The sequence below is a fragment of the Tenrec ecaudatus genome, chromosome 6, assembly GCF_050624435.1.
Source record: "Tenrec ecaudatus isolate mTenEca1 chromosome 6, mTenEca1.hap1, whole genome shotgun sequence".
Classification (NCBI taxonomy): domain Eukaryota; kingdom Metazoa; phylum Chordata; class Mammalia; order Afrosoricida; family Tenrecidae; genus Tenrec; species Tenrec ecaudatus.
In genome coordinates this window covers 124,279,587-124,301,991 of record NC_134535.1, presented here as the reverse complement: position 1 = coordinate 124,301,991, position 22,405 = coordinate 124,279,587, and the positions used below count along the sequence as shown (strand labels likewise).

At 36.6% G+C, this 22,405-nt stretch overlaps 1 protein-coding gene across 2 annotated transcripts in view; it reads left to right on the top strand.

Annotated features, from left to right (window-relative positions):
• RIMKLB (ribosomal modification protein rimK like family member B) overlaps positions 1 to 20,978 on the top strand; it is a 56,721-nt gene extending 35,743 nt beyond the window's left edge. Inside the window, exons 3-6 of one of the 2 annotated variants that reach the window (XM_075552093.1) lie at positions 6,170 to 6,400; positions 7,906 to 7,992; positions 14,304 to 14,507; positions 16,690 to 20,978. In XM_075552093.1, the coding sequence (XP_075408208.1) occupies positions 6,170 to 6,400; positions 7,906 to 7,992; positions 14,304 to 14,507; positions 16,690 to 17,153 (986 nt within the window). In that variant the 3' untranslated portion in view covers positions 17,154 to 20,978. The remainder of the gene's footprint in view (positions 1 to 6,169; positions 6,401 to 7,905; positions 7,993 to 14,303; positions 14,508 to 16,689) is intronic. The other variant, XM_075552092.1, reaches the window with a different exon arrangement.
• The last annotated feature ends 1,427 nt before the right edge of the window (positions 20,979 to 22,405 follow it).

Below are 22,405 nucleotides of genomic sequence, written 5' to 3'. Positions count from 1 at the left end.
AGACAACTGAATTTTTGTTAAGTGAATTTAGCTGGGATTAGACAGGTCAGGAAAAGCTGTAATTGTCTCTTACATGGTCTATTTTATTTTTTCCAGCTAGCCCTGAGGGTCTGAGAAAGGATGTATTAGAATCCTAGACTTAGATTTGGCTCTTAATTTTTTTACACTGTAAGATTATCCTTTAGTTCTTTTTTTTTAACATTTTATTAGTTCTTTTTTTTTTTAATTAAAAGATTTTATTGGGGGCTCTAACAGCTCTTATAACATCAGTTGTAGCAAGCATATTTACATATGTTGCCATCATTATATTCTAAACATTTACTTTATTTGAGACCTTGCTATCAATTCCTCTTTTTTTCCTCCCTCCGCCTTGGTTCTACTTACGGCCTTTAGCAAATTATTGTAATTATAGTAGTATCTCATTATAGTGGTGTAATAGCACTGGAAAGCAAGAGGGAAATGAGACAGTAAAGAAATAGTAAATGTGCTTTTAGTATTGGTGATAGAATGAAAAACTATAAAAACAAATTATCAACACCTCCTTTCTTTAAAGAATAACTCAGGAAGTTGATGTTGTGATGTCTTGGTTCATTTGCTCATCCCTCGATTTGTTTTAAAATGTTAAGTGAATAGAATTTTGAACCTATGTACTTGTTAAGGAGCCATGGTTGCACAGTTGTTGACCAGTCAAACTACAAACCCAAAGTCCTGCTGCTTTAAAGATTACAGCTTTGGAAATCTTAGGAACATGCCATCATATTCTGCCATGTAGAGTTGTTATGATTTATGCTGAAATCAGTGGCAACAAGCTTGGATTTTATATTTTTGTTACCCTTTATATGTTTAATACAATGCCATTTGCACAAAGGGAAAAACTGGTATCTTATGGTATATGTTCTAGAGCAGTGTTTTCCAAAGTAGGCCATATTTCCTCCCATCGGGAGTGGTGGAATGGTCTAGAAAGCAGATACCTACACTATATGTATTTAATGCTCTACTGCACAAAAGTTTTTAATTGCTGAGGGGTGCTGAGTAATTTCCAAAAAGGGGGTGGTGGTCGGCCACTTATTTTAAAATCAGGATTTGGTAATGTTTTCACATTAAATGATGATATAGTTCCTTTTGAAACTAAAATAATCTCCCCATCCGACTATGTAACCAGCCAATATGTGACTGTTTGAATAATTTTTTTTCTTGTGTCGCCTTCCCAAAGTTTCCTTTAAATTAGCACAATTTGATCTAGATTAAGGTTTTATTAGGGGGAGGGGTGTGGATATGATTCTCAAGATGATGGTGTGCACTTCATTGCATCTATACGGGAGGTAAATTCCACTTTTCCACGAGCAATTTGGAGCACCATAAGGTATATGTATTATGTTTTAATGAATATAAATTTTTAAATGAAACAACATATAAGTAATTTGGCCTTATAATTTGGGCATCACTAAATTCCTATTGGAATTTGGTTAGAAATCTACCTCTCTGCAATGCTGCCTAGCCAGGCTCCGAGAAAGATTGTTATATAGCCTTTTCTTTCAGATACTTCCTGTGAGTATCTACACACCAGCAAGATTCATTTTCAGATTTCTTTTATTAAAAATTTTTTTTAGCTTTCTTTCTACTCCTATCTGAAGGAGACTTATGGTATTTTTTTGTTATTTAGTATTCCGTTGTATTGACATATACCATAAGTTATTTAACTACTGTTGTTAGGGGCCATTGAGTCAATTCCCACTCACAGCAACTCTGTACAGTAGAACAATAATCACCTAGTCCTATGCCATCCTCACAATTGTTCTTATGTTTAAGCCCGTTGTTACAGCCACTGTATCAATACATCTCATCAAGTGTCTTCCTCTCCTTTCTCTGACCCTCTACTTTATCCATTGTGATGTCATTCTGGAAGGACTGGGCTCCCAATAACATGTTCATAGTACTTGAGACAAAGTGTTGCCATATTTGCCTCTAATGAGTGAGCATTCTTATACTATTTCTAACACTGATTTGTTCTTTTGACAGACCATGGTACTTTCAATATTTCACAAACACTAGTTCAAATGCATCTAACTTTCTCCTGCATATTTTTTCAACATAGAACTTTTCATGCATGTGAGGCAATTGAAAACACCATGGTTTGGATCAGACAAACCTTAGTCTTCTAAGTAAGTAACATTCTTGCTTTTCAGCACTTTAAAAAAAATCATTTTATTAGGGGCTCATACAACTCTTATCACAATACATATATACATGGATCGGGTAAAGCACATTTGTACATTCGTTGCCCTCATGATTCTTAAAACATTTGACTCCACTTAAGCCCCTGGCATCAGTTCCTCATTTTTCCCCTCCCTCCCCGCTCCCTCCTCCCTCATAAGCCCTTGATAAATAATAAATTATTATTTTGTCATGTCTTGTCCTGTCCAACGTCTCCCTTCACCCACTTTTGTTGTCTGGCCCCCAGGGAGGAGGTTATATGTAGATCCTTGTAATCGGTTTCCCCTTTCCACCCCATCCTCCCTCCACCCTCCCGTTATCGCAACTCTCACCAATGGTCCTGAAGGGATCATCTGCCCTGGATTACCTGTGTTTCCAGTTCCTGTTTGTACCAGTGTACATCCTCTGGTCTGGCCAGATTTGTAAGGTAGAATTGGGATCGTGATGGTGGGGGTGGGCGGGGGGGCGCAGGGAGGTAGCATTTAGGAACTAGAGGAAAGTTGTATGGTTAATCATTGCTACACTGCACCCTGACTGACTCGTCTCCTCCCCGCAATCCTTCCATAAGGGGATGTCCAGTTGCCTACAGATGGGCTTTTGGTCTACATTCCGCACCTCCCCTCATTAATTGCTGAGGGGTGCTGAGTAATTTCCAATGATACAATTTTTTGTTCTGATGGTGCCTGATACCTGATCCCCTCAACACCTCGTGATCGCACAAGCTGGTGTGCTTCTTCCATGTGGGCTTTGTTGCTTATGAGCTAGATGGCTGTTTGTGTACCTTCAAGGCTTAAGTGCCCAGATACTATACCTTTTGATAGCGGGGCACCATCAGCTTTCTTCACATTTGCTTATGCATCCGCTTTGTCTTCAGCAGTTGTGTCGGGAAGGTGACCACACAATATAATTTTTTTGTTCTTTGATACCTGATAACTGATCTGAACACTTTTAAAAAAGGTCTTGTGCAGCAGATTTACCCAGTGCAATATGGCATTTGATATCTTGATTGCTGCTTCCATGAGCATTGATTGTGGATCATAGCAAAATAAAATCCTTCACACCTGCAATCTTTTCTCCATTTATCATTGTGCTACCTATTTGTCCAATTGTGAGGATTTTTATTTTCTTTATGTTGAGTTGTAATCCATACCAAGGGCTGCAATCCTTGACACTCATTAGCAAGTGTGACGTGTCTTCCTCACTTTCAGTCAGCAAGGTTGTGTCATCTGCCTATTTCAGGTGGTTAGTAAGCGTTTCTCCATTCCTGAAACCAAATTATGCATATTATCCAATCTCTCTTGTTCACTGTACAGATTGAGTAAGTATGGTAACAGGGTGTAATCCTAACACACCTTTCTTGATTTTAAATCATGCAGTATTGCCATGTTCTTTCTCACAGCTGCCTCTTAATGCATGTACAGGTTCTGAATGAGCACCATTAAGTGTTCTGAAATTCCCATTCTTTTCTAGGCTGTCTAGTTCGTTGTGATCCACATAGTTGAATGCCTTAGCATAGTTAATAAAACACAAGTAAACAGCTTTCTGGTATTCTCTGCTTTCAGCCAATAACCGTCTGACTATCAGCAATGATATCCCTTGTCCTGCCCTGAACTTCTGGCGGCTCCGTCAGTGTACTACTGCAGCAGTTGTTGGATGATCTTTAGAAAAATTTTACTTTCATGTGATATTAATAATATTTTATAATTTGTGCATTCTTTTGGGTCAAATATGGGTCTCTTCCAGTTAGCCAGAGACTGTCTTCCAGATTTCCTGTCATAGAGAAGGAAGTGCTTCCAGTGCTTCATCAGCTTGTTGAAACATTTCAATTGGTATTCCACCAATTCCTGTAGCCCCATTTTTGGCTAATGCTTTCAGTAGTTTGGACTTTTTCCTACAGTACCTTTGGTTTTTGCTTACATGCCCTCTCTTGAAATGGTGGAATGTCAACCAGTTCTTTATTGGTACCGTGACTGTTTTCTTTCCACCATCTTCTGATGCTTCCTGCATCCTTCAATAGTTTGCCCATAGAATCTTTCAATATTGTGACTTGAGGCTTGAAATTTTTTTAAATCATTTTATTGAGACACATGCAACTCTTATCACAATCCATATGTACGTCCATTGTGTCAAGCGCATTTGTACATTTGTTGCCCTCATTATCAAAACATTTGCTTTCTACGTGAGCCCTTGGTATCAGCTCCTCACTTTTTCCCCTCCCTCTCATGAACCACTGATAATTTATAAATTATTATTATTTTGTCATATCTTACACACTGCAACATCTCCCTCCACCCACTTTTCTGTTGTCCACACCTCCCCCCACCCCCCAGGAAGAGGTTATATGTAGATCTTTGTAATTGGCTCCCCCTTTCTACCCCACCTTCCCTTTACCCTCCCGGTATCACCACTCACCGCTGGTCCTGAAGGGATCATCCATCCTGGACTCCTTGTGTTTCCATTTTCTATCTATACCAGAGCTGGATTTGTAAGATAGAACCAGGATCATGATAGTGGCGGGTGGGGGAGGCAGAGAAGCATTTAAGAACTAGAGGGAAGTTGTATGTTTCATCATTGCTACATTCCGCCCTGACTGGCTTGACTCCTCCCTGTGACCCTTCTGAAAGTTGCCTACCTATGGGCTATGGGTCCCATATCTTCACTCCCCCTCATTCACAATGATAAGATTTTTTTGTTTTTTGATGCCTGACACCTCATCCCTTTGGCACCTGGTGATCACAAAGGCTGGTGCGCTTCTTCCATATGGGCTTTGTTGCTTCTGGGCTAGATGGTTGCTTGTTTATCTTCAAGCCTTTAAGACACCAGACTATATCTTGATAGCCGGGCACCATCAGCTTTCTTCACCACATTTGTCTTCAGCAATCGGGGAGGTGAGCATACAATGATATGATATTTTGTTCTTTGATGCTTAATACCTGATCCCTTTGACCCAGGGGTCCTCAAACTTTTTAAATGGGGTCAGTTCACTGTCCCTCACACCTGTTAGAGGGCCGGACTATAGTTTAAAAAAAAACTATGAACAAATTCCTATGCACACTGCACATATCTTATTTTGAAGTAGAAAAACAAATGGTGCAAAAATACCCTGTGGGCAAACAAATGGTACAAAAATACCCTGTGGGCCGGATAAATAAATGTCCTCTGTGGGCCGCAGTTTGAGGACCCCTCCGTATTTCTTCCATGTGGGGTTTGCTGCTTCTGAGCTAGATGGCCACTGGTTTACCTTCAGAGGCTTTAGTTCTTTGAGTTCTTTCAATTTGAAGATATGCTTGACTGTATTCTTTTTTAGTTTTCTAACTGTAGGTCTTTGCCCATTTCTTTTTAATTTTGTCTTCTCAAGCTGCCCTTTGAAATTTTTGGTTCAGTTCTTTGACTTCATCATTTCTCCTATTTACCCTTTCTAATGAATCTATCGAGAACAAGTCTATAGTCTCCTCTGACATCCACCTTGATCTTCTCTTTCCCTCCTGCCTTTTTAAATGACTTTTTTGCTTTCTGAATGTATGATGTTTTTGTTATCCCAGAGCTCATCAGGTCTTCTGTCATTAGTGTTCATTGCTTCAAATTTGACATTGAAATTTTCAAGGTCATATTTTGGCTCTCATGGACTTGCTAAATTTATTGTTTTTCAATTTCAGCTGCTGAAAACTGTTTACTTTGACCATGCTGCTATTTGAAATGCTATGACATAGCATTCAGCATCACAGGAATACATAAGCCACCATATATATATATATATGACAAATTGACAGACAAGTAGTTATTTAATTAGGGAGGGACTTTTTTAAGAAGGAATGTCTCCATTAAAACCAAACATTAACAATTAGTGGATATGGGTGTTTTTTTTTTACCCTGCCTACCCTGCTCTGGTATGTTTCTGGTCCTCAATTGTATTTTTCCTTCTAACCATTCTTATTTCAATTCGAATATATTGCAGGGCTGCGGATTAATGGAGAACTAATCACTGCCTACCCCCAGGTGGTCGTAGTGAGAGTTCCAACTCCTTGGGTACAAAGTGATAGTGACATCACTGTTTTGCGCCACCTGGAGAAGATGGGGTGTCGGTTGATGAACAGGCCTCAAGCCATCCTGAACTGTGTTAATAAGTTCTGGACATTTCAAGAGTTGGCTGGCCATGGTGTTCCTCTGCCAGATACTTTTTCTTATGGTGAGTTCACTGACAGAATGTGTAGCTTAAACTTTGGAGAATTGATAACTTTGAAAGCTATGTAAATAATAGCATTATGTGACAAAATGGAAATTTATGAAAGTGAGAAAACCTCTTATAGAGGTAACTTAATTGTAGCAAGCTATGTATGGAAATGTTGAATCACATCAAGATTTATTTCCATGATCAGGAGTAGACTAGGATTTACAAACTTGTATAAAGCTAGATTGTAACTTTGCAGATCCTAAGAGCTCCATAGAAAAATTCTGCTATGCTGTTATAGTGTGAAAATTCCTATAGACAATATGTAAACAAATACATGTGGTTTAATCTTTGTTAAAATACTTTTTATTTCTATTGCTCTCTCATACATTCACAGAGATGTGGTTGTATTTAAATACAATTTTGTTAAATTTCTTGGTATCTATCTTTTTAACAGTTCTGTATTAACTCTAGACATTTTTATACTTTTTAAAAAATGACACTGTACTAGGTATGGTTTATATTTATGCTTCTTTAGGTATCTGTGTTAAAGAGACTTGTTAAAAAAGCCAGTCTACTATAGTTCAACACTCTTATAAAATGTCAAAAATATGCCAGATTGTTGCAAAAGCTTTTTGTGCTTGCTTTTAGTATTGAGTCAAATATCAATTAACAACCAATTTTCCCAAGTGGAAATCATACTTATTTTTAAGATTCTAAAGATGGGAATTCCCCTTGATTGTACAGCACATATGGATACAGTTTCTGTTTTTTGTCAGTTGCCTCAAACGAGACTCATTTGAATAAATTGAAAATGTTTTGAGATACAGGTTATGATCAGTCTACAATTTTCATTTTTGGAAAATGGAAAGGAGTAAAGGTTAAATTTTTAAAGTTTAAGATTTTGGAACGGAATCTTAATATTTGTAAAATGCAAATTTATGTTATAACTAGAATCCACTTTTACATTAATCTTGCTACTATATCATTTGCTACTGAGAAGAAGAAAAGGAACTAGATTTTACACTGAGTAGTTAAGTCTAGAAAAAACAATGACTATTAGCTGAGTAAGAAAATCACTACGCGTATTTTGATAATAAAGAGAATGCTATGTGCACTCACCTAAGCTCACCATATTGTCAACTTTCTTTAGTGACTGACTCTTCAGTTTCTTAATTTGACCAGGGAATTCTGTATACTGTCACTTGGGTAATAAAGAAATGAGAATTTAGAATCTGAAAAGTGATACAGAATCAGGAAGATATGGTACCTGAAAAGTACTTAATTTATTTTAAGTTGGATATCAGAATGTATATATTTGTAAAGCAGCTGTTACTCATTGTAAAAGTTGTGTTTGTTTTAAATAGGCATTATTCGTACTTTCAGGTTATGTTTTTATCTCCAAGAGAAAAAACAAATAGAGCTATAGGGTCTTACCATCTGCTGCCACTGCCTTTAATGTAGATAAAATATATAGCTAACGTTCAGTTGTGGTTCTTAAATTTGTTTTGTTTGTTTGCTAGGTGGCCATGAAAATTTTGCTAAAATGATTGATGAAGCAGAAGTATTAGAGTTCCCAATGGTAGTGAAGAATACACGGGGCCATAGAGGTGTGTATGAGTTGTTGTTATAACACAGGATTGTGAATTATTCTTGAAAATTAAGAATACCTTTGAGAAATATTGATGAATAGGGTGATTATATTATAAAGTACTTTTTTCTTTATCAGGTTAATGCAACTATTTAGATTTTCTATTTGCTTGTATTAACTAGTTTTCTGATTATCTAATAATGTAATTTATAACATTTGAAATAAATTGCAAAGACTATAAGAGGAAATGAAATCTGTTGGCTACATGGTACTTCAAATTTATAGAAGTTTATTTTCAGTTCGATTTGGCAATAAGTTATTTCTGTTCTAGTGGACATTCTAGAAATTGTAACATGCGTACTTACACTGAGCTTCAATTTAGTCGGCACCTTTACTTCTGTACAATAGAAGGATCTTTGATTACTAACTCCAGTAGCTTCCTTTCTAGTGTATTGTAAATTATGTATTGGGTTTTTTTTATGTAAAATAATTTATAAACGTTTTTAGAGCTTATAAGAACGATTTAGCAAGCTTCATAGACATAAAACTTGTGTATAGAAATAAGTTGCATACATATACATGAAAAGCAATTAGGATTTAAATATTTTAATATTATTTAAAATAGCACTTAAATAAGGAGGCTGGGAATTTACCTATTAAAAAGATCAGTAAGACCTATTTGGAGAAAATTACAAAGCTTTATTGAAAGACATTGAAAAGGATAAAGGATTATACTGTATTCATTAATTGAAAGACTTACTATTTCATATTCTCCCTGGGTATGATGGGAATATTTTTATTCTACACTGATCAGTATGGTGGCTAGTGAGCACTTAAAACATGGTGGGTGTAGCTGAGGAACAGAAGAGTTGTGTGTGACTGCTGTTAACATGCCCCTGAATTGGATCCAGCTCATAGCAACCGGATGTTCAACAGACAAAAACATTTTCCCGTCCTGTACTATCCTCACAATTGTTATGTCTGAGCCTATTGTTGCAGCCACTGTCTCACATTGTCTCATCGAGATTCGTACTCCTTTTTCATTGACCCTTTCCTTTACCAAGCATAATGTCATTCCCCTGTTACTCTTGTATCTATCCCCTGATACTCTTGTATCTTGTATACTCTTGTATCTATCATTCCCCTGTTACTCTTGTATCTCCCCATTCTTGCTTCTAAGGAGCACCCAGGCCGTATAGTTTTTCCAAGAGAGATTTGTTTCTTCTGTCAGTCCATGGTGTATTTCATATTCGTTCCAATATCAAAATCCAAAGTTATCAGCTCATCTTCAGTCTTAGGTACTGTCCAGCTTCTGCATGCCTATGAGGCTAGAAATAGCATGGCTTAGATCTGGTGGCCTTAGTGCTCAAAGTGGACGTCCTTGTTTTTAATCACTCGTTATATACAGCAGACACGATTGCTTGATTTATGTTTATGTGATCATTGATTGTGAAGCCAGCATCTTAGATTATTTGCTCAGCATACAGATTGAATAATTTGGTAAATGGATAGAGTCATGTCACATAAACAAGGACCTTGCCCTGGGTAAAGTAGAGGGTCAGTGAAAAAAGAGACAATCTCCATGAGATGAATTGACCCAGTAGCTGCAACAATAGTCTCAGATACAGCAAGTGTAAGGATATTGCAGGAGTAGACAAGGTTTTGTTCTATTGTGAATTGAATCCTCTCAGTGGTATGTTCCTGATGTTAAACCGTGCAGTATTACCTTGTTCTGTTGGAACGACTGCCTCTTAATCTATATTCAGTTTCTGCATGAGCCTAAGGAATTTTTCTCACATTCCCAATCTTCACAACATTATATATAGTTTGTTATAAGCCACACCGTTAAATGCCTTTGCCATAGTCATTGAAATACAAGCAGACATCTTTCTGGTATTCTCTAGTTTTTCAGTCATGACCCATCTAACACCAGCAATAATACCTTTTGTTTCATGTCCTTCTGAGTCCAACTTGAATTTCTGGCATTTCCATATTAATGTACCATTGCAAGTGTATTTTAATTGTCTTCAGTAAAATTTTACTTTTGTGTCATATTAGTCTCTTGGTCATTTGTGTCTCTTGGATAACTTAAGCATTCTGTTGAGTTACCTTTCGTTGGAATGGGCACCACTGTTGATCTTTTTCAGTTGGTAGGCCAGGTAGGTGCCTTCCAAATTTCTTGGCATAGACAAATGTGACCTTCTAGGTTGCATCTGTATGTCATAGACCATCTCTCCCTGGGTATTACATTAGCTACAGAGGTGCCTCCAGGACAGCTTGAAATTTTTACTTCATTACAATTGCTTGTTTATGTTTAGCAGTCCAATACATAACCATTATGCAGGGCTTCAATAGTAGTGCCATAGATTCTTGATTGTATGCTGTATCTTGAAATAGTTCATCTGTGACTAATTCATTCAGGATACTGAATATTCTTTTGATGCTTCCTGTATCATTGAATATTTTGCTCTTAGAATCCTTCCATTTTGCAAATCAAGGCTTGAAATATTTTCTGGTGCTTATTGGATTTCTATTCCAGATATTTTAACAATTAATTTATTTTATATGTTTGAGCTGTCCTTTGAAATCTGTTCAGCTCTTTTGCTGCATCATTTCTTTCATTTGCTTTAGCTGTTTTCCAAATGCAGCAAATTTCTCTGTCATCTGTTTTGTGTCTTTTTTATGACCTTTTGTTTTCTTCATGTATGATGTCTTGATGTCATTCCATAATACATCTGGTCTTCAGTTATTAGTGTTCATTATGTCAACTCTGTACTTGATATGGTCTCCAAATTTAGGTGAGTTATATTCAAGGTTGTATTTTGGTTCTTTTGAACTTGTTTTAATTTTTCAAGGCTTCAACTTGAACATGAATGTGAATTCATTGATGGTCTGTTCCTTTTCTGATTAATTTCACTCAGCCTGATGTCTTCCCAAATTCATCCGTGTATGAGATGTTAATTTTTACTGGTACATATTACTCCATTGTATCTATCTATCTATCTATCTATCTATCTATCTATCTATCTATCTATCTATCTATCTATCTATTTACATACCAAAGTTTACTCATTCATTCTTCCACTGATAGCAATAAAGACTATTTGTATCCTTTTGCTTTTGTGAATTGTTACCATGTGAAGAGGTAACGTGATCATTAATTGATGGTGTTGAAAGGAATCCAGCCGCACTCTGCATTGAAGGCATTAGTGAAAAATAAGCTTCCAGGAACTGATGAGATATCAATTGAAATGTTTCAAATCAAAATCAAGTACTATAATAGTGGGTAGCAGAGAAATTTGAAAGATAGCTACATGGCCAAAAGACTGAAACAGATCTATGTTTGTATCCTTTTCAAAGAGAAGTGACCAGGCAAAATGCTGATAATGTCAAACAGTATCATGAATGTTAATATCACACACATAAGACTTTACTGAAGATAATTTAAAAATGATTGCAGCTGCCAGTTAGAAATTCAAACTAGATTCAGTAGAAGACATGGAACAAGGAATATCATTGCTGATGTACAATGGATCTTGGCTCTAACCAAAGAAACCAGAAGTATGTTAATTTCTGTTTTTCTGACTGTAAGAATATTTAACTGTTCGGCTTATAATAACTGGGTAACATTGTGAAGAATGAAGATTCTAGAACAGTTTCTTGTGCTCATGCAAAAACTGCCTATATACAGTTGTTCTAACAAGAGGAAATTGCATTGTTTTAAAACCAGAAAAGGTTATATCCTTTCACTATACTTATTTTATCTTCATGCTGAGCAAATAATCCAAGAATCTGGGCTATGAAGAGCCATCAGGACTGAGGAAATTTCATGAACAGTCTGCAGTGTGCATATGACACAGCCTTGCTTGCTAGAAGGAAATTAGAGACTTGAAACACTTCCCAATAAAGATCAAAGATTACAGTTGCAGTATGGATTACAACTCTATATAAAGAAGATAAGAACCATGGCAGCTGGAACAATAGGCAGCATCATTATAAACAGAAAAAATTGAAGCCATCAGATTTCATTTTGATGTCATCCAAAATGGAAATAGCCAAGAAATCAAAACCATGTGCTGCATTGGGTGAATCTGCTGCAAAGGACTCTTAAAGTGTTAAAGAGCAAAGATGTTATTTTGAGAATTAATGTGCACCTGAGTCAATCCAAAGTATTTTCATTCACCTATATACCTGTGAAAACTGGGCAGTGTATAAGAAATACTGAGAAATAATCTATATGTTTTAATTATGGTGTTGGTGAAGAATATTGAAAATACCACAAGTTGCCAGAATGACAAGCAAATCTGGCTCAAAGAAAGCAGCCAGAATGATCCTCCCACCCCCCGGTTGAGGTCTTTTTATTTTTTAATCATTTTTTAGGGCTCATAAAACTCTTATCACAATCCATACATACATCAATTGTGTAAAGCACATTTGTATATTCATTGACCGCATCATTCTTAAAACATTTGCTCTCCACTTAAGCCCCTGGTATCAGCTTCTCATTTTCCCCTCCTTCCCCGCTCCCCCATCCCTCATGAACCCTTGATAATTTATAAATTATTATTTTGTCATATCTTACACTGTCCGATGTCTCCCTTCACCTACTTTTCTGTTGTCCATCTCCCCAGGAGGAGGTTATATGAGGATACTTGTAATCGGTTCCCCATTTCCACCCCACCCATCCTCCACCCTCCTGGTATCGCCACTTTCACCATGGGTCCTGGAGGGATCATCTGCTCTGGATTCTGTTTCCAGTTCCTAGATATACCAGTGTACATCTTCTGTTCTAGCCAGATTTGTAAGGTAGAATTGGGATCATGATGGTGGGGGCGGGGGGAGACATTTAAGAACTAGAGGAAAGTTAGTATGTTTCATCGTTGCTACACTGCACCCTGACTGTCTCGTCTCCTCCCTACGACCCTTCTCTAAGGGGATGTCCACTTGCCTACAGATGGGCTTTGGGTCTACATTCCGTATTCGCCCTCATTCACAATGATATGATTTTTCTGATGATGCCTGATATCTGATCCCTTCGACACCTCGAGATCACACAGGCTGGTGTGCTTCTTCCATGTGGGCTTTGTTGTTTCTGAGCTAGATGGCTGCTTGTTTACCTTCAAGCCTTTAAGACCCCAGACTATGTCTTTTGATAGCCGGGTACCATCAGCTTTCTTCATCACATTTGCTTATGTACACATTTTTCTTCAGCAATTGTGTCCGAAAGGTGAGCATCATGGAATGCCAGTTTAATAGAACAATGTATTGCATTGAGGGAGTACTTGAGTAGAGGCCCAATGTCCATCTGCTACCTTAATACTAAACTTATACATATATGCACATAGATGTATTTCCACATCCTCGTATATAAATATATTTACATGTATACATGTCTGTATTTAGACCTCTATAAATGCCCTTTGCCTCCTACTTCTTTCCTGAATTTCCTTTTACTTTCCTCTTGTCCCACTATCATGTCCAGCCTTCATTAGGGTTTCAGTAATTCCTTTCAGTTACATTACCCTTGCTCACGCCCTGCCAGGCCTCCTACACCCTCCTCACCACCTATTTGGATCACTTGTTGTTCCCTTGTCCCTGGGTTTGTTAACAGCACTTCCATTCCAACCCCAATCTTCCCCTCTCCTATGTCCCCCAGAACTGTCGGTCCTGTTGTTTTCTCCTCCAAATTGTTCATCCAGCCAGTCTTATTTAGACAGACCTGGGGAGATAATAACACGCACAAAAACAAGACAGCAAAACCATGCAACAAAACAACAAGCCAATCACAAAAAACAAAACACAACAACAAGAAATAAAAGCTTGTTCGTTCAAGGGCCAAAATGATCTTTTGAAGCAAGGATTTTAAAACTTCATTGCATGTATTTTGGAGTATTATCAGAAAAGACCCTTCCTTGGATAAGGACATCTTGCAAGCTTGGTTAAGTAGAGGGCAAGTGAAAAAGAAAAAGTTCCTTACCAAGATGTACTGACACAGTGGTTGCAACAATGGAAGAAAAAATAGCAGTTATAAGAATGATGAATAGTTATACATGGGTCACTATGCGTCAGAGCTGATTTGATGAGCACACAACCTAACCTTTACATATACTGTACTAAAATGAGTTTGCAGTAGGAGATAATAACTTTGTTTTCATGTAGTCTTTTCCACTCTGTGTTCTAACTATGTATTAGTTAAACAAAATAAAACTTTTAAATAATTGCAGTTGATATTGAAGAGGCAGGTTTTCTGGGATTCAAGAAAATACAGGTAGTGCATATTACCTGCCCACAATTTCATGACTTACTGTTTTTATTCTTTCTCAATCACAGGCAAGGCTGTTTTCTTGGCCCGAGATAAGCATCATTTGGCTGATCTAAGCCATCTTATTCGCCATGAAGCTCCATACCTGTTCCAGAAATATGTTAAAGAGTCCCATGGGCGTGATGTAAGAGTGATTGTTGTGGGAGGCCGGGTGGTTGGCACCATGTTACGTTGTTCAACAGATGGAAGGATGCAAAGCAACTGCTCACTAGGTAAAAATCAGTGCAGGTATATTTGTAGTATATATATATATGTATAGTATGTATTCATGTAAACTAGTGATCTTTTTACTTAGCAAGTTAAAAGCATTGTTTTTCCACATGTAAAAAACTTATTTTTATGGACACAATAAGCAACAGCTGTGAGAATGGTGTAAAACCGGGCAGTGTTTTTTGTTGCTTTGGTATGTGAAATCATGAACTGCCTCAAAGCTCCTTAACAGTAACGTATTCAAGGGTCATTACCCACTGCTTTATTCCATAGCTTTATTCCATAGCTTCATCATCCCTTTAGGTCTTTATTCTTGGTCATTTGTTAAATTATTGTATTTGTTTTTTACTGATGGATCGTGGGGGTTATGTGATTGATAGAGCTTCCCTCACATATCTTTTTTTTTCCTTTATCCCTGAAGGTAAAAATATTACCATTTCTGAAGGAATTCTTAGATTTTTAGAGAATCTTGACTTTAATTTTGTTGCCTTTTAGGTTTCGTTGTTGAAGTTGAATGTGTAAATCTGCTGTGATCTTTTTCTTTTGTTGGTAATTTACTCTTTTTGCCTAAAAACTGGCTATAAAACTGCTATAAGATCTTTTTTTTTTGCTGTAAGATCTTAACAGAAAAATTTTAGGTGTCTATTTTTACTTGTCAACCTGGAGTTTAGTAAGCCCTTTTAGTCAAAACAGACAGTAATTTTCACATAGTTTTGTTTGAAGGTACATATATTTTTAGATGTTTATGGTCATTCACTTTTTGGTGTTAATTCATATATTTTAATTTTCTGTACAGATTTCTTCAAATTTTGAATTGAAAGGGCTTTTGTATAGAAAGGCTGCTAATGCCATTCTTAATATTTTTAGCTTTGGGGTTTGTTTTTTTAAGGTGGATTTTCGATGGCTTTGACCTTTTCTTATACAGATTTCCAGGCGTTTCTTCCTATGTACCTTTTGGTGGTCTCGAGTCAGCAACCTTCCAGTTATTAAGTGCATAGCCGTTTGCTCTAGTTTTTGAGTTTTTATTTTATTAAATCTATGTTTGCCTATTTGTGTTCATTGAACACATGCTGCCACACAGCTTGGTCAGATCTTTTGTGTGCAATGTAAGTCTAGGTTTCAGGAAACTAGTGAATCCCTGTCATTTGGTGAGGTGAAAGAGGAGGGTCAGAAGGAGACCCAAAGCCCAGCTGTAGACAATTGGACATCCCCCTTACAGAAGGGTCACATGTAAGGGATGAATCAGCCAGGGTACAGTATAGTAGCATCAGTGAAACACACATTCCTCTAGTTCCTTAATCCTCCCCACCGCCCCAATCATGACCCCAGTTCTACCTTACAAATCTGGCTAGACCAAACCATGTACACTGGTACAGACAAGAGCTCTAGACACACAGAATCCAGGACAGATAAACCCCTCAGGAACAGAAATAGGAGTGGCGGTACCAGGAGGGTAGGGGGAAAGTAGAACCAATTACATTGGTTGACGGGTACTGGGAAGGTGGAACCAATTGCATTGGTTGACTCAGAACATCCCTGCCCTGCCATACCCTAAGGGGATGGACCACAGAAATGTGAGTGAAGGGAAACAGCGGACGGTGTTAAATATGAATTATTTATAAATGCTCAACGGTTCATGAGGTTGAAATGGAGGGGGTGGGGGGGAAGAGCTGATACCAAAGGCTTAAGTAGAAAGAAAATGTTTTAGAAATGATATAAATTAGTTGATAAAATTGACCTGTGGATTGTAAGAGCCCCCAATAAAATGATTTATTAAAATAAAAATAATTTTAAAGTTAAAATAACATTACTGTCATTTGGGAAGTATATACTTTTTCACAATTGTGGAAAAGCAGATACTTGCTACATCATTTTTCTACATCCATCCAGCTTTCCCCATGAAATAGGAAGTGTAGTACAGGTATAGAATGATGTGAAGTGGATATGTAGACTACATATAGGAAATCACAAGAAGTAAAAATGTTTGGGGCTAAGCCATCAGTTCTTAGAACAAATAGTGAGAGGGAGACTTGTAATGAAGAAAACACACATTTAAAAATCCTAATGTTAAAAGAGTTTTATATTTACTACTAATTCAGAAGAGCAAGTTAGCTTTAGAGGGTACCTTTAGTTTCACACCAAAATTTTTATCATTTTGGTAACTTACTTTCTGTTTTTTTTCAGGTGGTGTGGGGATGATGTGCTCATTAAGTGAACAAGGGAAGCAACTAGCTATCCAGGTGTCTAATATCCTGGGAATGGATGTATGTGGCATTGACCTGTTGATGAAAGATGACGGCTCCTTCTGTGTCTGCGAAGCCAATGCAAATGTAGGTTTCATCGCCTTTGATAAGGCTTGTAATCTAGATGTAGCTGGTATCATTGCGGACTATGCCGCCTCCCTTCTGCCCTCTGGCCGGCTCACCCGGCGTATGTCCCTGCTCTCCGTGGTGTCCACTGCCAGTGAGACTAGTGAGCCGGAGCTGGGTCCCCAAGCCAGCACTGCTGTTGACAACATGAGCGCAAGTTCCAGCTCTGTTGACAGCGACCCTGAAAGCACGGAGCGGGAGCTGCTCACCAAGCTCCCAGGGGGCCTGTTCAACATGAACCAGCTGCTAGCCAATGAGATCAAACTCCTGGTGGAGTGACTCCACTGGTAAATAATTAACCAACAAAACCCTTGTAAAACGTACTATCCCCCTCCCCCATTATTATTATTTTTTAACCAAACTTGCAATGCTGTTCATGGAAAATCCTCAGGAAGATGAGAGAAAATTGAGTTGAGAGAAGAGGGAGATAGATAGACAACACCTCTGCTGTTACCATGTGACTGCTTTTTAAAAAAATTATAAATCCTCCAGATCTAGCTTGAAGTGGCAGAAGAAGTGGGATATGGAAAAACATCAAGTTTTCATACGTAGCCTTTTAAATTACTCAAATATTTGTATGCCTTTGGACCATGAGGAATATACACTTTTTTTTTCATGGTCCTTTGTTTTTGTATAGTTGGTAAAATTTTCAGAATCATATGACTTTGTATTAAAACATTTGTGTTGGTTTGGGAAAACTGCCAAATTAGAGGAATTAAAAAAATACAAATCTTAAACTTCTGCCTTTTCCATATTAACTAGCAGTTGTATGTCTCTATAATTGTTTATAAAATCTTAAGGGACTCATTGGTTTTCTATTTCTTTTTGTTGTTGTTGCCTCCTCCCCCCTCCCCGCCCTTGGATTTAGGTGGAAGGGCAAAGTAAATAACACCCAATAAAGACTTTTTAATGACAAAATTGGCATGTTTGCATGATGAAAGTGAAATGAACAGTATTGCAATGTCTGGCATACAGAATAACATTTATTCCAATGTAGATAAAATTACATTAGTTTAAAATATGTGCATTGCCTTGTATTTATTAGTGTTTTAGTCTTTTTGAAGGATATATGCTCTGTTAATGTTGCCTTTTTCCCCCCCAATTTTAAATACATGATAGTCTAACATTCCCTGCTCTATGCCTTCATCTTTAACAATGGCCAAGTGAAGAAAATGCTACCTTTTTTGTTAACAAGACACTGACTTGAAGTACACATGCATTATTTTTTCACTTTTTCTTTTGGTGGTTGGACAAGGGTAAAGACAAAAATTTGGGGGACCGATCAAGGGCTTCTAAGTTCTTGAGTATAAAACTGAAGTGATTTCTAAGGCCAGCATTATATATGAATTTTTCACATTGTAGGAGGGAGTATATGTGTGTGTGTTTCTGTGTGCACGCATGCATGTGTATGTATTTTGCTTTTTGTTTACATCATCCAGTCAAAAAGGATAGATCGTACAAAATGGAGCATGATGGGAAACACAAGTTTCATTTTTGAAAATTGAGTTGTGCTCATAACTAAAACTCCAATGGGGTAGAGAGAACTACCTGAAGATGTAAGCAGAATAGATACTTCCTTGCCTTTCTGTGTATATGTCTTATGTGGTTTATTCTTTGCTTCTAGACTGTTCCGTGTATGGTTTATTCAAGGCTACTTGCTTCTCTTTTAACACTTCTGGCTATGCATTTCCTTTTTTACTCCTAGAATTTGGGGTGGAGTGAACTGGACTTTTTCTGTTGGGGGGCTTAGTTAGCAGTGTTGAGCCCTACACTCAATCCTTCAGTATTTTCCATTCTATATTTCTTTTAAGTTCTGAGTTTATAAAAACACCCAAACTGCATATGATCTGAGCCTTTAAAACATGGGTAATAACTACCCCAATGAATGGGTTTGGAAGGTGTGTTAAAACTAGAGAATGCTAAAAAAACGCAGCGTAATTTTTCATCAGCAAGTTCCATCACCCTACAATCCTCAAACTTTTACCCAAGCTTGCTTGCCTCTTCAATGCCATTTTCCTTCAGATGGACCTTAAACATAATTTCTTGGACACTACTAGAGAGACTTCGAGGCAATAATAAAAGATCAGTATTACCAGCTCTAACAGAGGTTTGATTTGATCATGCTTACGTGTACAGTTTTTTTCCGCATTTTAAAAGGAATGTAATAAAATTTGTTTTTACCATAGAATTAAATAATATTAAAATTGAGTGAAAGGTTGATTGTCGACAAATAGAATAGTACTTAATCTGTGCAGTGTTTCATTTCACCTCATAAAAACACCTAAGAATTTCTAATTTACCTTAGAATATTCTAATCACATCTAAAAGAATATGAGTTGAGCAGAGTTACTGGGGGACTCACACCACATGTAAGTATTGGTACTTGGTACCATTAACAGAAGTGTGTTTGGAATTTCTTTCACTGAGTTGACCATTCATTGGGAAATTTGTGTTATTCAATAGCAGAAAAATAAAAGAAGACAAATTCCCTGCTTAGTTAAATCATCGTATGATTGTGTAGAGACCATCAGATTGCCACTTACAATATGTATCCTTTAGTTATATGTCACACATACATAGATTAATGGAAATAGAACAATCTCTTTTTGATCAAAAGCTCAAGGTTTGTATTAGAGGGAAAGGGACTAGAAAAATCTGTAGTTGCTTTTCTTTTATTGAAATCTCCATCAAGTTAATCAACTATAAGAAATATCTGAAAATTATTTACCCTGCAGTTTACTTATCATTTATCTATTTTTTGTTCATTCACACCATGTTACAATATAACTTTACCAAGCAACTTCTTGGATATACACTGACATGTTAGAATGAAAAGGGCAAGAATGGTCACCTTATACTTCAAAACCATGGTTATCTGCTTGTACTCCCTCAAAAATTAAGGTAAAGAACATAGGAACAAAAATTCTATAAGAACCTAAATGAACAACAGCTGATATTTAAGTGAAAGTTAAGTTTATTTTAATAATTGTGTAATACCTTTTGTATAATTTCCATTGCTATTTTGATAGGTAAAAATGTTTGTCAAATATGTTTGATTATATCAAAATTTGAATTCTTGTAATATTTGTACATTATAAAAATTGTAATTATTAACTGTATTTTAAAAGCCATCCTTTTTATATTGTTTTATGTAATCTATTTTGAAGACTGGACTTTAGTATATGTAAATAATCATTCACATATATAAGTATGAAGTATTCATAAACTATTTTAAAATTTTAATGGTTTTTTTCCTTTTTGCTGCCTATAATTGCTGGCTTTTTCTCCACTGAACTTTGAGCTCTTTATTTGTATGCTCTCAATAAGAAAACACCTCGGAACATTAGAGATATTCAGCAAGAGACTTGATTTCATCAAACACTTTATCAGACTTTGAGAATGTATCGGAGGCATTGAAAGAAGTCATTGACTTTTAAAATCATCTTTTTTCTGAAGGAGAAAGCAATGGAAAAACAAATCCTCTACATTTCAGTGAATCCCCAGTTTGGGGGCCGGGGGGCTTAGAGACATTGTGAATCAAATCTTACGTTATATTTTTCTCCTGGCTCACTCCTTTTGAGAAGGTTTATGGGCCATATGGCTGGTGAGACACGATCCCCTCCTAAGAAAATGTAGGTGCTCAGACAGGTAACCTCCGCTGCTACTGTTTTTATTTGTTTGTTTGTTTGTTTCATTTCATTTAAAATTTGTTTTTGTTGTACTAGGATTTAAAAAAATAATATATTACAGGATTTGTATCAGGTTCACTGCTCTTTTTTTCTTTTTTTCTTCCTTAAAAAAAGCAAAACAAAACAAAAGTTTCATTTAAAATACATTTAGGCGCCTTTGAAGCTTGGATTTTGGAATGTTTCAGTAGTGGACAGAAATCTGCTGTTGGAATCTTCTAGTCTTCCAGGTTTAATTCGAAATATTTTCAGTTTTGCTTTTGGATTTTTGTGTGGTATTTTATTTCCTTTATACCAGTGCCATTTTGCCATGCTGTTTTGGGGTGGCTGCTTAACTCTAGTGAAAGTTATTTCTATATTAATGGAAGTTTGGCATTTTAAATTCCTTAATGTTTTGCATTTAAAAAAATTGCTTTGGAAGAAATATTCTAACTGTTTGCACTGTTACTGTTCTTTGCCAGCCTTTTCAGGAGCCAAAAAACCAAAAACAAACAAACAAAATATTACCCAGAGAAAAACCTTTCCTTCTTCCCCCTTCCTGATGATGAGTGAGAAGTATTGAGAACTTTTGGGGTCAGTGCCCTTCTAAACTCCCCTTCCCCCAATAATGCAGCAGTATAATGAATGGTAAATGCAGCGGTTTGGATTCAGGCACATCCCCAGCCTGCATGCAGGTAATTTGACTCTCCTTTCTTTGTTTCACAAGGCTAACTACTTTTTTTTTAAACCTTATATGTTTTAAAGGTAACCCTAGGTTTGTAGCAACTTTCATTTTTTTAAATTACATAAATATATCTAGTAAATAATTTGATTAAAGAAGAGCTTTGGGGGATAAAATTCTGAAATGGTTGGGATAAATTAAAAATTTCTCTTTGGGTATGTTATTAGTCATTTGGATAATTCCATTCTTTGCATATATGTCTATATACAGTTAAGTATTTCCGAGTGTGATTTTGGCTTTGTTTTTGTTTTGGGTTTGTTTGTTTCTTCCATTGTGCTACTCTGGCTTAAGCTTTTTCAGGGGTTGGTGTTCCGAATACACAGTGAGCTCACAGTATAAAGACATCATTTAGGAGTTGCCAGGTATGGAAAACTAGTTTTGCAAAGGTAAAATTAGGTTTTAGGTTATATTTATGGTAACAAAAAGAACTTACCATAGTATTTGGGTGACTATAGTGGTTCCGTTTCTGTGTTGTAAGAAAGGGAATGGTGAGACATAGACAATAGAAAACATTTCAGTTATTGAGGTGCAATCTGATTTCTAAACAAAGAGGTAAACATGTGTAGTTATTTTAAATTTATCATTGAAGAATCAGGTTTGAACAAGAGTTGGAGGGAATTTCTGGAGAGAAGATGATCAAACATTAACCAACCCCCTGGCTTAAGTGGAAGGAAAACCTGCCCCACTTTAATAGCTTTCTTCTGCCTCCCCAGCTCACCTATCCATTTATCCTCCTTTGGGGAGAAAATCCTCACTCTGATAAGTTGAATTTTCTTTTCAAGATATACTTATGCATAATTTTGTTCTGTGATTTTAGCTGTTCTATCTAAAAAGGCTTTAAGTCTAGTAAATCACTTCTTAGTGAGTACATGATCCCAGCTTGTAATACTGTTTGTATAGCTGAAGCCCCATATTGTTATTGACCTGTTCTGTGCTCCAGTTCACTCATAGATATGTAGATAGATAGATAGATAGATAGATAGATAGATAGATAGATAGATAGATAGATAGATAGATAGAACCAAGAGGACAGGCATTCACCCAAGCATTTTCAGACAAAAATAATGTATCTATTAACTGAAATTTACTAACAAAGGAACCAGAAATGAACTTCTGCAGGACTT